Source organism: Festucalex cinctus, chromosome 16 (genome assembly GCF_051991245.1).
Source record: "Festucalex cinctus isolate MCC-2025b chromosome 16, RoL_Fcin_1.0, whole genome shotgun sequence".
NCBI lineage: Eukaryota > Metazoa > Chordata > Actinopteri > Syngnathiformes > Syngnathidae > Festucalex > Festucalex cinctus.
In genome coordinates, this window is record NC_135426.1 from 15062065 (window position 1) to 15075923 (window position 13859).

A 13859-nucleotide genomic window follows, 5' to 3' on the forward strand; every position below is an offset into this window, starting at 1 on the left:
GCGTTTTTAGTGAGGCTATTTTTACTCGCACTATTTGCGGCAGAGCTCAGTTCTCATCCCCTGCGAGTGACTTTACAATAAATTTTTATTTAGGAGATCCAGTTGCCTGGCACACTCACGCAACACCCTTTGCCAAAACACACAAAGCGCGCTCGAGACGGCCATCTCCGAGTGAAAGGAAGGAAAAAAAACTTACATTCTCCTTTCCTTACCTTGCCAAAGGAGCTCAATGTTTTCATCATCGCATGAAAATCATTTTGAAAGGCGAGCATGCGATGCAAGATTGAAACCGTGCCTTTAGGAAAAGTTTTTTTTATTTTAAATTGTTGCTGGTTCACGTCTTGTTTTTTAACCCCTTGCTTGCCTGCAGGCCGGAGACAATCTCGCCGGCAGTTGAGGAACGAGAAGGACAAACCGCTCCCTCCTCTTCTGGCCAGAGTGGGCGGCAACCTCGAGGTACAGGAGATGTGTATTGTGTATATTGATAAATATATATGCACAGATATAACTATGTATAATATATATGTTGCTTGTGATTATTATTTTTTTTTGTATGACTAGGTTCTTGGTTTCAATACACGCCAGCGGAAGGCTTTCCTCAACGCGGTGATGCGCTGGGGGATGCCGTCTCAGGACGCCTTCTCCTCTCAGTGGCTGGTCAGAGACCTCAGAGGCAAAACCGAGAAGGAATTTAAGTGAGTTTAATGTGGGGAGAAAAAAAACCCCGAAGAGATGATGAAGTGATTAAATGTCACACTCGGCCCCGTTTCCGCCAGAGCATACGTGTCACTCTTCATGCGGCACTTGTGCGAGCCGGTGGCCGACGGGGCGGAGACGTTCGCCGACGGGGTCCCCAGGGAGGGCCTGTGTCGCCAGCCTGTCCTCACGCGCATCGGCGTCATGTCGCTCGTCAAGAAGAAGGTGGCGGCTCTTTCATGTGTTGTTTTATGGTTTATAACTACTGCGATGCGATGTTTATGCTAGTTCGTTAGCCATCAATGGCATTTCCCACTGGATGTTAGCATTAAGCTCGGAGATTTTGATAGAGCTGAATTTCTGTTTTGGTTTTTATTACTTCTCCATTCAGGCTCATAATTGTGATGTATTTTGCGTCCAGATTCAGGAATTTGAGCACATCAATGGGCGCTGGAGTCTCCCGGAGCTGAAGCCCGAAGTCAGCTTGGACAAATCCTCCTCCAGGGCGTCGTCCCCCACCACCAAGACCGCGACGCCCACGCCGGACGCCAGCTACAACAACACGCCGTGCACCTCCAAACCAGGTAAACGGCGAAAAACATAAATCGCGAAAGTACGGCGAATATCCAGATGAGCTCTTGACGCTTTGATGACGTAAACAGCGACACCCGCGCCGGCAGACAAGTTGGAAAAGAACGAGAAGGAGGACAAAGAGGATGGCGAGGCCCATTTGGACAAGGAGAAAGATGACAAAGAGGTGGGAAACTAAAGAAATGTCATTTTGATGAAACTTTGATATAGTCTTTAATTTTTATGTCGGACCGTCTCTTCTGAAAATGGGGACCTAAATGACATAATGTTGGCATGGGGCAGAATCCTCGTACCTCCAAAATCATACCAAATTGTGGAATATGAGGTTTTGGCCGGATTCAGCGATATACATTATCAACAGCCAAGTAATTATTGCAGTAGTATAGCCAGTTTTTTTCCTCAAAATTGGATAATTAAAATATGGTGTTAAAAAAAATCTTATTTCAGTGATTATTAAAATTAAATGTTCAAACCGTGCATATTGCATAACATCACAATTCAGTTTTATTTCACTATTAAATACAAAACATATGCATTTTAGAACTGTTTTTTTCCCCCCCGTCATTTCAGCCTTGCGCACCACAAAGATCGTCTCCTCCCAGTCCAAAAATGGAGGGAAAAGATGGCGACAGCAAAGACGGCGACGGCAAAAACGGTGACGGGAAAGACAGCGACGGCAAAGACGGCGACGGCAAAGATAGTCACGGCAAAGATGGCGACGGAAAAGATGGCAACCAATCGCGGGAGGATGAGGAGGACGAACCAAGCAGTGCCTTGCCACAGGAGAGGAATTCGCCAGACAAGAGCAAAGTCACAACGGAGCAGGTTCAAGAAGGAAAAGCGGGTACAGTAATCCCCCGCATATTTCTGTGGAGCTTATCCTCAGTCGGTCACATTTTTGTGCGTTTTCTGAAACACTAAAGCTGTGTGTCTCACAGATGGCGAAAAGCTGAATGAGGGGCGGCAAAAAGACACAGAGAAGTTGGAAACATCAGACTCCAAGGAGGCTGCCGAAGCCAAGAAAGGTAAAATCAGCTGTCAATCATATATATCATTTTTTTTCGCCCTGCACCTGAACGGTATCTAACACGTGCTCCTTGACTTGAACAGAGGAGACGAAAGGTGAAATGGAAACTGAGAAGGAAGTCCGAGAGGGGAAGATGGATCTGGCTAAGGGGAACGGCAGGCCGCCTGCTGAGCGACCTCGCTTCATGTTTAACATCGCTGATGGCGGTTTCACTGGTCAGTCGCTGGGATCTAATGTTGAACTGAAATTAGAAATAATAATAATAATGCATCAGTGATATAATACTATGTGAGTAATGGGCGGCGTAATTTTTTTTTATCAGTGCTGCTCAGGGGGGCCACATAGGACCACACACTTCGTAGTATGATATATGACTTAAAAAAGCTATTTGATATGTGCTCATAATATTTAATTTTTCAAAATACATTGCCTAATTCATATGTCCAAGATCCACTCTCCTAACTCAACAAGTGGTGTGAAGCAAACAAAAAAATAACCGTTCTCCCCAGTGCAATGGGTTCATAAAAATAACCATTTAGGGATGAGACAAGCCTGGGCAACTAAGTCATGACTACCACCTAGTGGTGAATGGTGATATTACGACTTAAAACTACAGTGGACGTATATTCAGTTTGCCACCTGCAATTAAAAAAAAATACTTTTTAATCTTTTAGGGGCTTTCCCCCCCAGATTGTCTCCAAATGTACACAACATTTTTTTCTTGGAAAATGTGCAGTACAGTATATTGAATCTTTACTAGGGTTTTTTTTTTTTTTTTTTTTTTTACCAATTTGGGGGGGTTTATTTATTTATTTTTTTTATGTATAAAAACCCCCACACAATTCTTTGATAATTAAACAAGGGGTCACTCATGCGGGTCGCAGCCCGCCAGTTGCCCATGCCTGTACTATATGAAGAGCATGTAAATATCGCAGGAAGGAAGGTACCTAAGGAGCTACCTAGGTAGAATGGTGAGACTTCTAAAGTATGAATAATAATGTGTTGGACTATTATGTGTAAAAAGACGACATCAGTATGTGTTTCCCTCTCCCCCACAGAGCTGCACACTCTTTGGCAGAACGAGGAGCGGGCCGCCATCTCCTCAGGAAAGATGAGCGAGATCTGGCACCGCCGCCACGATTTCTGGCTCCTGGCTGGAATCGTCATGTATCCTTGGCGGCACAGTAACCCAACCCCCCTCCCCTCGAGCCCCCCTACCGCGCTTGTTTTTAACAGCAAACTAAAACATTAAGTACATGTTGTCCTCGCTATTTTGCGAGTCAGGGCTGCATATCAATGACATAAATCTCATTTTATGACGCCGCACACTCTGAGCTCTCGTGTTTCATGAAATCCATCACCCGTAAGCCAGCTTTATACGCCGTAAATTTGGCATCTTGGAAAATTCCGGATTGGCACAAAACTCCCGTGCTTGTTAATTATTTTTTGTGTGTTTAAGGCTTATTTAGGCTTTATCCTAAAAAAAAAAAGTTTGGAACATTTTTTCTAAACATAATTTTTTTTAATGATCTTTTTACTAATTGGCCTTCACCTCGGCACCAGTCATGGCTACGCTCGGTGGCAGGACATCCAGAACGATCCGCCGTTCGCCATCGCCAACGAGCCGTTTAAGTCGCAGGCCAACAAAGGAAACTTCCTGGAGATGAAGAACAAGTTCCTGGCTCGGCGCTTCAAAGTAAGACAACGTCAAAGCAGCGATAACTACAGCTTTCACCTTTTTACAGCGTTTTCAGTTCATTTACCGTACACATTGTATAGGATTCAAAACGTGCATATTTTATCCTCACAATTGTTTTTACGTGTTTAAATATGTTTACAATGTGTTTCAAACATGTTCTAATTTGAATCATTTTTGAAGGGTGAAACTATAAAAAATAATTATATGGTCTCTTTATTGTGGATTTCACCTGGTCCGGGTGGCTCTGGAAAATATCCCTCACAACACGCTTATTGGGGCTCCCTCTATGCAAAATACAAACACAGATATAATTCTTGGCAACCTCCATATTTAGCCCGACATTTTGTGAAGAAAACCACTTGATTATGAGCGCTTTGCTGTCATCAATCACCTGACAAAAATGCCCCAAGGCCCACATCTTGGCCCAGTCAGAGTGCTGACTGCAGCCTTTCTCATCCTGTTTTTGACTGCCTCACATGTTGCAGATCTTTGAACATCCTCATTTACGACATCTGTCACCCTTTTACTCATCGCTCAAAGGAATGATGACTTAAAAAAAGGATTTTCAGCTTATTTAGTGAATAAACAGCATCATGAATATTCAACAACATTGTAGCTTCCTAATTGAGTTAGGAAGGTACTTAAAGGGGAATTCAGCCCAAAAATGTTATTATGAATTATTCAGCAAAATCAACCCATGTTTATTTATTTCGGGGGGGTGGCCATTTTGCTGAAAATGGCATCACAGTTGCTCAGGTAATGATCAATCACGGCTCAGCTTGCGAACATCACATGACCAAACGCACACACACACAAAAAAAACAATTAAAAATAAATGATAAATAAAAAACACCAGTTTTCTGTGTCAACTTCACATGAACAAACATAAAGTAAAAAACAATAATCATATAAAAAAAAAAAAAAACCTGTTTTCTGTGTTCGCAAGCTGAGCCATGATTGGTCGTTAGCTAAGCAACTGTGATGTCCTTTGTGTGCGCTAACAAGTGACAAAATGGCCGTCTAAAAAAAAAAAAAACGTGTGGATTTGCTCCTTAATTAATCTTCCTTACATGCAGAACTAATCAGAATATTGTGTGTAGACTAATGGGGCTAGATAGAACATATTATTGTAAATATTTTTTTCTTAAGGCAGGTGCGTACGTCACATCCTGTACTAGGGTTGAGCGATTATTCAAATTCAAACAGACATTGCAATGTAGTAGAATGCAATTTTCAAACTGCAATTTGGAAAATTCTGATTTTACTTATTCTATTATACAGATTATTTTTACTGCTTGTGTTTGTCAAAAAATACATAGGAAGAGGATATTAAAAAAATAATCACAATTGTATTGTTTTTCAGTATTCAGACCAACAAAATATTGATCTGTGACAATATAAGCACTAAACCTTCCTAAACAAAAACACCTGTTTCTGATTAAAAAGTAGGAAAAACAAGCATTTTTTTTTTTTGGAGCATGTCAAGTAGAACAGTGACTTTATATTTACATTTTTTTTTTCCTCAGCTGCTGGAGCAGGCGCTGGTCATCGAGGAGCAGCTGCGGCGTGCGGCCTACCTGAACATGACGCAGGACCTCAGCCACCCGGCCATGGCGCTCAACGCGCGCTTTGCCGAGGTGGAGTGCCTGGCCGAGTCGCACCAGCACCTCAGCAAGGAGTCGCTGGCGGGCAACAAGCCGGCCAACGCCGTCCTGCACAAAGGTCAGTGGGCAGCTGCGCAATTTGTATCCATATGCTGCAAGTTATAGCGATTGGCAGGTATTCTCTGCAAAACACTCACTGTAAGGATTTGTAGTCCTTGAATCCAATTTGTATCATTCCAGATGAGCCCAATACAGTTGAATGGAATCAGAGCCATGGAAAAATGATGCTAATTGTATGATTGCAGTCCAAGCAAAACAAAAAGAAGATAATTCCACCTGGAAGACATTATTAGTTGGGAGTCATGTGTTGTTGTCTTTGCAGTGCTCAACCAGCTGGAGGAGCTGCTGAGCGACATGAAGGCCGACGTGACCCGGCTGCCGGCCACGCTGTCCCGGGTGCCGCCCATCGCCGCGCGCCTGCAGATGTCCGAGCGGAGCATCCTGAGCCGCCTGGCCAGCAAGGGCACGGAGACACACGCCCCCCCGGTCAGCCGCCTCTCTTTACTCCGAACACAAACACTCCAACCTGCGCAGGCTGCCAGTGGAAAAATGATGGAGGGCGGCCAGTAAAAACACAGAGCCCATCAACCTGCGCTATTTCACTCCACAACTGCTTAGTCAGCAGATTCTCCTCGCCATCTTTAAGCACTTTACAATGTTATTCTCATTGCCGTTTCTGCTGCTGTTTTTTTTTTTTTCCCTCCCGGTTCGTAAATGCCATCTTGCCTCAACTTCTTTTCCTCGATGCAGCCTATTCCTCCCGGACCCTATGCCACCCCTCAGAACTACGGCGCCCCCTTCACCCCGGCACCTCCGGGTGCCCTCCTTATGGCCGGGGCCAACTACAGTCAGATGCCACCTGGATCCTTCATATCAGGTCAGTGAGCCTCCAGTTGCTTGACCAAATGGACTTAACGTACGGAATGAATTCAGTCCATTAGTGCTTAATTCTTCATCGATACCTTTTGGATGTGTGCTCGATATAAGTCACATTGACTGCGGAACGGATGCGGTGCGTTTTCCGTACGGCAGCCGTACGGGCGCCGCAAGAATAGAAAGTAGGGCCCAAATGGCCGATTATTTTCCCCTTAAACCTATATCAAAGAAAACCGAAGCTTCCGACGCTGTGAAAGTACCTCAAATGCACCATTTTGCTTACGTAGCATTAGCAACTAGCAAGTGTGTCGCGTATGTTATTCTGGTTATTCTGTTGTCCCTAAGCATCCTTTAAGATGTTTAATGACACCGCAGTTGGAGTTAACTGTAAAACTAAAAACACAACGTTAAGACTTAAATCCACTGTATATTTAAATACAAAATGTGCTTCGTTTTGAAAACATTGCTAGCCTAGAGCTAACAGGAAGTTAGCATCGACTTTGGGAGTGTTTTTCCATCAAATAACGAATATCCACACATAAATCTTGTGGGAACACATACCCACAGATGAGATAACACTACGCAGAGGAACAATTTCTTCCCAATGTATGAAAAAGTAGTTATTTTTAACAGAATTCAATGGCTACTTTCTTCTGTACTCACTTTAGGTGTGTACGCCATGGATTCACGGCACCACACTGCCCCCAAGATGCAAAGTAAAGTCAGTAAAGCTAGCTAACATAGCATGACATGAGTTGGATATTTAAAAGACAAAAAAACAAGCTCAGAATAAATTAGACATGTCAAAATAACACTATTTAAACACAAAACGTACTTATCCATGGTAGAAAAGCCATTGAGGAAGTCCCTGAAATAATGTCCAAAAAGCACATCGATGTGACAACAGGCGAGCGTGGTTATTGTTTACAAATAGGACTGTATACACGGTTGTTATCGCGTGAACTTAACTCTCCAGTGTGAACCAACGTGATCTTGTGGTCGGGCGGGTGCAGATTTCCGCACACGGACAGCTCACCCAACTCACCCGGTGTGGATTGCAGTCCGTGCGGATGCCGTACGGAAAACGCTCCGTGTCCGTTCCGCAGTCAGTGTGAATTGGGCGTTACATCGAAAACCTATCTTCTGTTGTTTGCTGAAAACCACTTCAGATGCCAAATGATGCCGCTAAAGCCAGTCATAGAGGAGTCGTACCCATGTAGCAAAAGTAAAGTTGGCTTACTTTGCAATTAGACAGCGCTTTGGTGCCATCTTGTGCCATACTTACACGCTCGCCTCTGGTGCATTTGATCGATGCTATTTGTAAGCCTTTTATTTTGTAAGTGAATCAAAAATGTTTTGGGATTAGTTTGTGGTATGTCTCCCGTTTAAACTAATAATATATTCAATTTACAACCATTTGTTTCTGTATTACTGTCCTAATGAGACTGTCATGTATACAGGCAGTGAAAAGGTTGTTTTTTTTTTTTTCTTGCTGTATATGTTAATGATGCCCCAGGGAATGATTGACGATTTTTCTTTGCCTGTCCGGACATCTTTCGCTGGATCCAAACAGGACAGTCAAATAAAAGAGTGACTGCAGTGAGGAGAATTTTCTCTTTGCTTTCCAGTTCTGGACTTGATTACCCGGCGGCCCTGCGTTGATGACGCGGGCAAAAACGCGTCCAGAGCGTTGCTCCTATTTAAAGATATCATCTGAGGAGTTCTGTTGTTGTGTGTGTGAGGGGGGGGGAAATGGAAAAATGCTATGTCAACATGATACTTAAATGTGAAGCACCCCTCAAAGTCCCCGATGGAGTCCATATGGGTGGGGGGGGTTGTCGTGTTGGAAGCCAGACAGACACCTGAAATAGACATTAACAAACGTACTGGGTCTATATTAAGGTTCTTATAACAAAATGTCAGACCTGTCTGACGACTCATTTGGGTCTCTGGAATGTGCAATTGTGTTTTGGCCGCCACGTCCGACCCGCCGCCTCCTGCAGCCGCTTGCGAGTTGATATTCACCATGGCATGTGCTCGCCAGACGCACTCTGTGGCTGGCCAGCATGTGTGCGCGAAGATGTTTAGCGAGCGGAGATGTGGCAGAGATAACTGCAAAAACCTGCTCTTTTCCCCTAACGGCTCGAGCGCGCAGCGCCGTCTTGGTGTAATTGGAGACCGAAACATCTGTCAAAGGCATTGCACGTTCCATCGGCGAAAATGTCATTATCCCCGGGCCACGCCAAGAAAACACGCAGGAGGTATTTTGAGAGGGACGCCGACCGCAGAGGCGCTCGCCTCGCGTAAATGCGTGACGGAAATAGCCGCGAGTTGCCCTGCCGGATCCCGAGGCTGCCCGCGTGCAGTTCGGTGTGCGCCGCCACATCGCCGCCCCCTGATTGGGGTCCGGACCAGAGAAGGGAGGAAAACGAGCTGGCTGGAGATGCGGACGGAGTTAAAAACAACAAAATCCAAAGAGTTGGCCGCCGTCAAGCTCCTATAATAGCCCCTGTCCACGGAGACATTCCCATGTGATCCCCCCCCGCAACCCCCCCGCTCACTTGACTGCATAGAACTCCAACGTAGTCCCAGAGTGCTTGTTGGGAACCAGTCTTGTTTTGCTTCCTGAACCTCATGAACGGACTTTGGAGGCTCTCGAGGAGGCCTATGTGGATCGAAGGATCCATTTTGTGTCCCTCATTCAGACATCAGTGGTGACCAACGAACGGTCTGGTCTTTGGCGGCTTCTCTGGAACAAGTGGAGAGATGATTGGGAATTGCGTCCTGGGTTATACACGACTCAAAAAAATGTATTCCCAGGGACTTCACGTGTCTCACAGTGGCATCTGCAAATTGTAACAGAGATCCGGAGACTGGAAGAGTCACAGAAAAGCAGAGAAGAACGTTCTTGCCTCACCAGTTACAGAATACTGATACTTTATACTTGAACTGTAATCAAATAATGTTAAAAAATACAAACGTAAAGTCCATACTGGTGATAGACTGATGTGTTTTTTTCAAGGCTGATACTGATTACTGGTAGTTAAGGAGACAAATAGCTGATATTTCAAGCCTTTATTCATTTAGAGTAAAAGAGAAAATATTTGTGTCAAAATTTTTAAAATTTACTTTGAAATTTAAATATAACATAATATAATATATAAAATAATGATTATTAGTAGTCAAGGAGGCCGATAATCGATATTTCAATCCGATATTTACTCGCAATAAAAGAAAAAATATTAGCATCAACATTTTTTAAAATTCTATTTTCTTTTAATTTTAAATAAAATATAATAATAATCATAATTAGTAGTCAAGGGCAGCAAAAACTGGTATTTCAATACGATATTTATTTGCAATAAAAGAGAAAATAGTATAAATTTTAAAAATTTACTTTGTCTTTTAATTTTAAATATAATATAATATAATATAATATAATATAATGATAATTAGTAGTCAAGGAGACCGAATACCAATATTTCCTCTATTTATTTGCAATAAAAGAAAAAATATTAGCGTAAAAATTAAAAAAAATAAATTTTTCCTTTAATTTTAAATATAATATAATATATAAAATAATAATAATACTGATTATTAGTAGTCAAGGACAGCGATAACTGATGTTTTAATCCGTTATTTATTTGCAATAAAAGAGAAAATGTTAGCGTCAAAATTTTAAAATTTACTTTTTCTTTTAATTTTCAATAAAATATAATAATAATGATAATTAGTATTCAAGGAGACAGATAACCGATATTTCAAGCCAATATTCATTTGCAGTATAAGAGAAAATATTAGTGTCAAAATTAAAAAAAAAATACTTTTCTTTTAATTTTATACACATAAAGAATTTATACATTTGTTTAAAAATTCTAACGAAAATTGCAGGGCGCTTCCAGGGTCATCAACATAAACTAAGCGAGTAAGTAGTTATCAAATATTTTCTACTAAATTAAGTTTTCCAAAATTTCAACATAATTTCTTAACTTATTTTTTTTTTCTTTTTAATTTTTAAAAATAAAAAGTGTAGGGAGTTCCCAGTGTCAGCATAATTTTTTATAAAGTGAAAATTTGAATAAATCCAGAAGTGAAAAGTTCCCTGTATCTCACTGAGCGACAAATTCATGCAAATGTAGCTAATTTGGGCTACATAAACGGTTTCACAAGATATTCGCAGACAGTGGGAAAATTGTCTGTTCTAAATGTCTTTGTGACAAGTGAAAGCTGTGAACATCAAAATCCCGATGGAAACCCTAAATTGGTTGCGTTCGCAAGCATTCACCGCTCAGTGAGATTCGTAAAAAAATGCCAAATATCAGCACGATAATCAGTCTATGCCGAGTCCATACGTCAATTATGTGTCTCTTGTCCGTTCAAAAGCTTCGAGAAGGTCAAATTAAGTTGAGTGAAGTTTCACACGCAAGTTTACATGTTGTGAGTAGTGTATTGTTGTTTGTGGCGGCTGTGGCAAAGCAAAACTATGCACTCTTGTCGTGACCGTCTTGAGCTGCACCCTGTCAACCCGAAATCCAACACATCTTCCTCACCTGGACTCGCCCACCAGAGATTTTCATTCAAGCCACCTGCAGGACTTCCGACACCCCCCCCCCCCCCCCCCCCCTCCCCGCCAGCTCCAGTAGCCATCCTCCGCCCGACTAAATCCCCCTCGCAAAGTGTCACGTTATCGCGCTCCCCCTCTGCGAGCCTCCACTACAGTCTGCCGCTTGTCTGCCCCCACAGAAGCCACCGGCGGAGCCACGTGGGGAGCCGGCGGGGGGCCGGCCGGCGGCGGCGGCGGCGTGTGCCAGAAGACCAAGGAGCACGATGTGGTGCAGCGGCAGCGGGTGGTGGACCTGTGGAAGGACGGCAAGTCGGAGGGGGCCATCGGCCTGGAGCTGCGGATGCCCAAGTCGACGGTTCACAGCATCATCGTCAAGTATCGGCTCAGTAACACCGTGGAGAACCTTCCGCGCAACGGACGCCCCAAAAAACCCTGACGGGGGGGTCAAGTGCCACTCGGGGGGCGCAAAAGTGGCACTAACGACTTGCGTTTGGGGAGTGGGAAAGCAAATGTGGATCTCAGAAAAGACTGAATGTTAATGCAATCGCAGGAATTCAGAGAAAGGAACACAAATAAATTCCTGATTTCCTGAGGGTTTTTTTTTTCAAAAAAAAAAAAAAGAAAAGAGTTCCCCTTGGATCAATTCTTCATCCACCGGCAGACTCAAGGAGCCTTTCTCCTCACTTTGACCCCGTACTCCCTCATTCCTCCGCAGTCTTCCACTCCTCCGTCTCTCCACGCACTCACGCACGCACGCACGCATACTGTCTGGACCCCACACAGGATCTCGCAAACGACTTGACGTATCTGCTGACTGCGAGCAGATGAACGACAACGACCAAAGTCATCCGGGAACACCGAGCTCCACAGACACAAAAGAGTTGGGGCTTGTCGCCAAGACTTCATTGTCTGGCTGGAATTGGATTTGGCTGTTGGGGATAAAAAAGCATCGGGATGGCATTTGGTTTGGATCCGTTCGCTTATGCTGGACTGGCGTGCGGATGCTCTTGGTTAAACGCTTAATTAAAAGGAAGCAAAGGCTAGGAATGAGCTTGCGTCTTTTCGTCCACCATTTGTGACCATTTTGCTCTCCTGTGGCACCCTGTGGATCGCTAAAAAAGTAGTAGAAATTATTATTTTTTTTTTTGTATACATTTATTTTTTAGATAAAATAGTTTTCAAATGAATTAATGACTTGGATTTAAAAAAAAAAAAAAGTCAGTCCAAATTTGTACGTTTTCAGAAAAAAATAAAAACGTTTTTTAAAAATTATCTAAAAGTGACCAAATAAAGATCATAAAATGCCCAAAAAGAAGACGAAAAGCAGAAATTTACCATAAAATGTCCGTGAAATTGCAAACAATGTCAGAGAATGCAATAAAAAAGGCAGAAAAGAAAATGTTCAAAAAGAAACCTAAAATGTCTAAAAACAAAAGAAAGTCAGAAAATTACAATAAAATATTTTTGGAATTGTCAAAAAACATCAGAAAAATAATTTTAAAAAAAGAAAAGAAAAATACCATAAAATGTCCTAAAGCAAAAGAAATCCTGAGAATTACCATAAAATGTCCTCAAAATTGAGAAAAATGTCAGAAATTTGCTGGGGGGGAAGGCAGGAAAAAAAAAAAAAAAAAAAAAGATTAAATATTCTAAAAAAAAATAAGTAAATGTCAGAGCCCAAATTTTAAGTTGTCAAAAAAAAAAGTTTTTAAATTTTTTTTTTTTTAAATTACAAAAGAAAGGTCATAAAATGTCCAAAAAAGAAGACGAAAAGCAGAAATTTACCATAAAATCTCCATAAAATTGCCAAAAATGTCAGAGAATTGAATAAAAAAGGTAGGAAAGAAAATGTTTAAAAAGTAACCTAAAATGTCTCAAAACAAAAGAAAGTCAGAAATTGCAATAAAATTTTTGGAATTGCCAAAAAAAAAAAAAAAAAAAAGTCAGAAAAATGTTTGTTTTTTTTTAAAAGAAAAAGAACTATAAAATGCCCTAAAACAAAAGAAATTCTGAAAATAACCATAAAATGGCCTCAAAATTGACAAAAATGTCAGAAATTTGCTGGGGGGAAGGCAGGAAACATAAAAAAGAAACAACAACAAAAAAGCCATAAAATGCAAAATCCAAAATTGGAAGAGAGGCAGAAAATGACCATAATATGGCCATAAAAATGCCAGAAATTTAACAGAGAATCAGGAAAGTCTAAAAATTGATAAAAACAAAAACAAAGTATGAAATATTATGCACGCAAAAACAAAAGATGAAAGGTAGGTAGAAGAAAATGAATGCCAAAGTATTGGATGCCGCATATTTTTCTGTTGTGCTGCAGCTCGAATTAGCTCTTGGGCCCTCAGTACATTAGACTAAAATTAACAGTTTCCTTCACAATTTTCAAATGTTTTGCGTCTCCAGGCACATTTTTGGTTATTTTGACAGGAAAGTTTGCTGACCCTTGGCTTAAACCATGTGTCGTTTTTCTTAGGCCATGCAACCAATTTAATTTTAGGCCGCTTGTTGATTTCTGTTTGGAGCCTCGTCCACGCTACATTCCCAGCAACAACATTTAGCGTCTCGTCTGTTTTTTTCTTCGTTTTTTTTTTTATCTACTAAAGAAGCAGATTTCCTCATGTGGATTTGGTGGCGAGCAAAAGCCCAAAGAATGCTTCTGCTGCTGCTGTGTCATGGATGTGTGTCAAAGTGGCGCTCAGACACCCACGCAAATCACTTCCAACCTCTTGATTT

General features: G+C 41.9%; 1 protein-coding gene across 5 annotated transcripts in view; it reads left to right on the top strand.

Moving 5' to 3' along the window:
* chd3 (chromodomain helicase DNA binding protein 3) overlaps window positions 1-13859 on the top strand; it is a 33196-nt gene that overhangs the window by 17844 nt on the left and 1493 nt on the right. For 3 of the 5 annotated variants that reach the window (XM_077498852.1, XM_077498851.1, XM_077498853.1), the window contains exons 27-40: window positions 371-456; window positions 562-695; window positions 777-921; window positions 1118-1280; window positions 1359-1453; window positions 1858-2131; window positions 2226-2312; window positions 2398-2529; window positions 3373-3481; window positions 3878-4010; window positions 5540-5735; window positions 6000-6163; window positions 6428-6554; window positions 11297-12658. In XM_077498852.1, coding sequence (XP_077354978.1) covers window positions 371-456; window positions 562-695; window positions 777-921; window positions 1118-1280; window positions 1359-1453; window positions 1858-2131; window positions 2226-2312; window positions 2398-2529; window positions 3373-3481; window positions 3878-4010; window positions 5540-5735; window positions 6000-6163; window positions 6428-6554; window positions 11297-11553 — 2102 coding nt within the window. In that variant the 3' untranslated portion in view covers window positions 11554-12658. Of the gene's footprint in view, window positions 1-370; window positions 457-561; window positions 696-776; window positions 922-1117; window positions 1281-1358; window positions 1454-1857; window positions 2132-2225; window positions 2313-2397; window positions 2530-3372; window positions 3482-3877; window positions 4011-5539; window positions 5736-5999; window positions 6164-6427; window positions 6555-11296; window positions 12659-13859 lie in introns of those variants that run through there. The other 2 variants (XM_077498855.1, XM_077498854.1) reach the window with 2 other exon arrangements.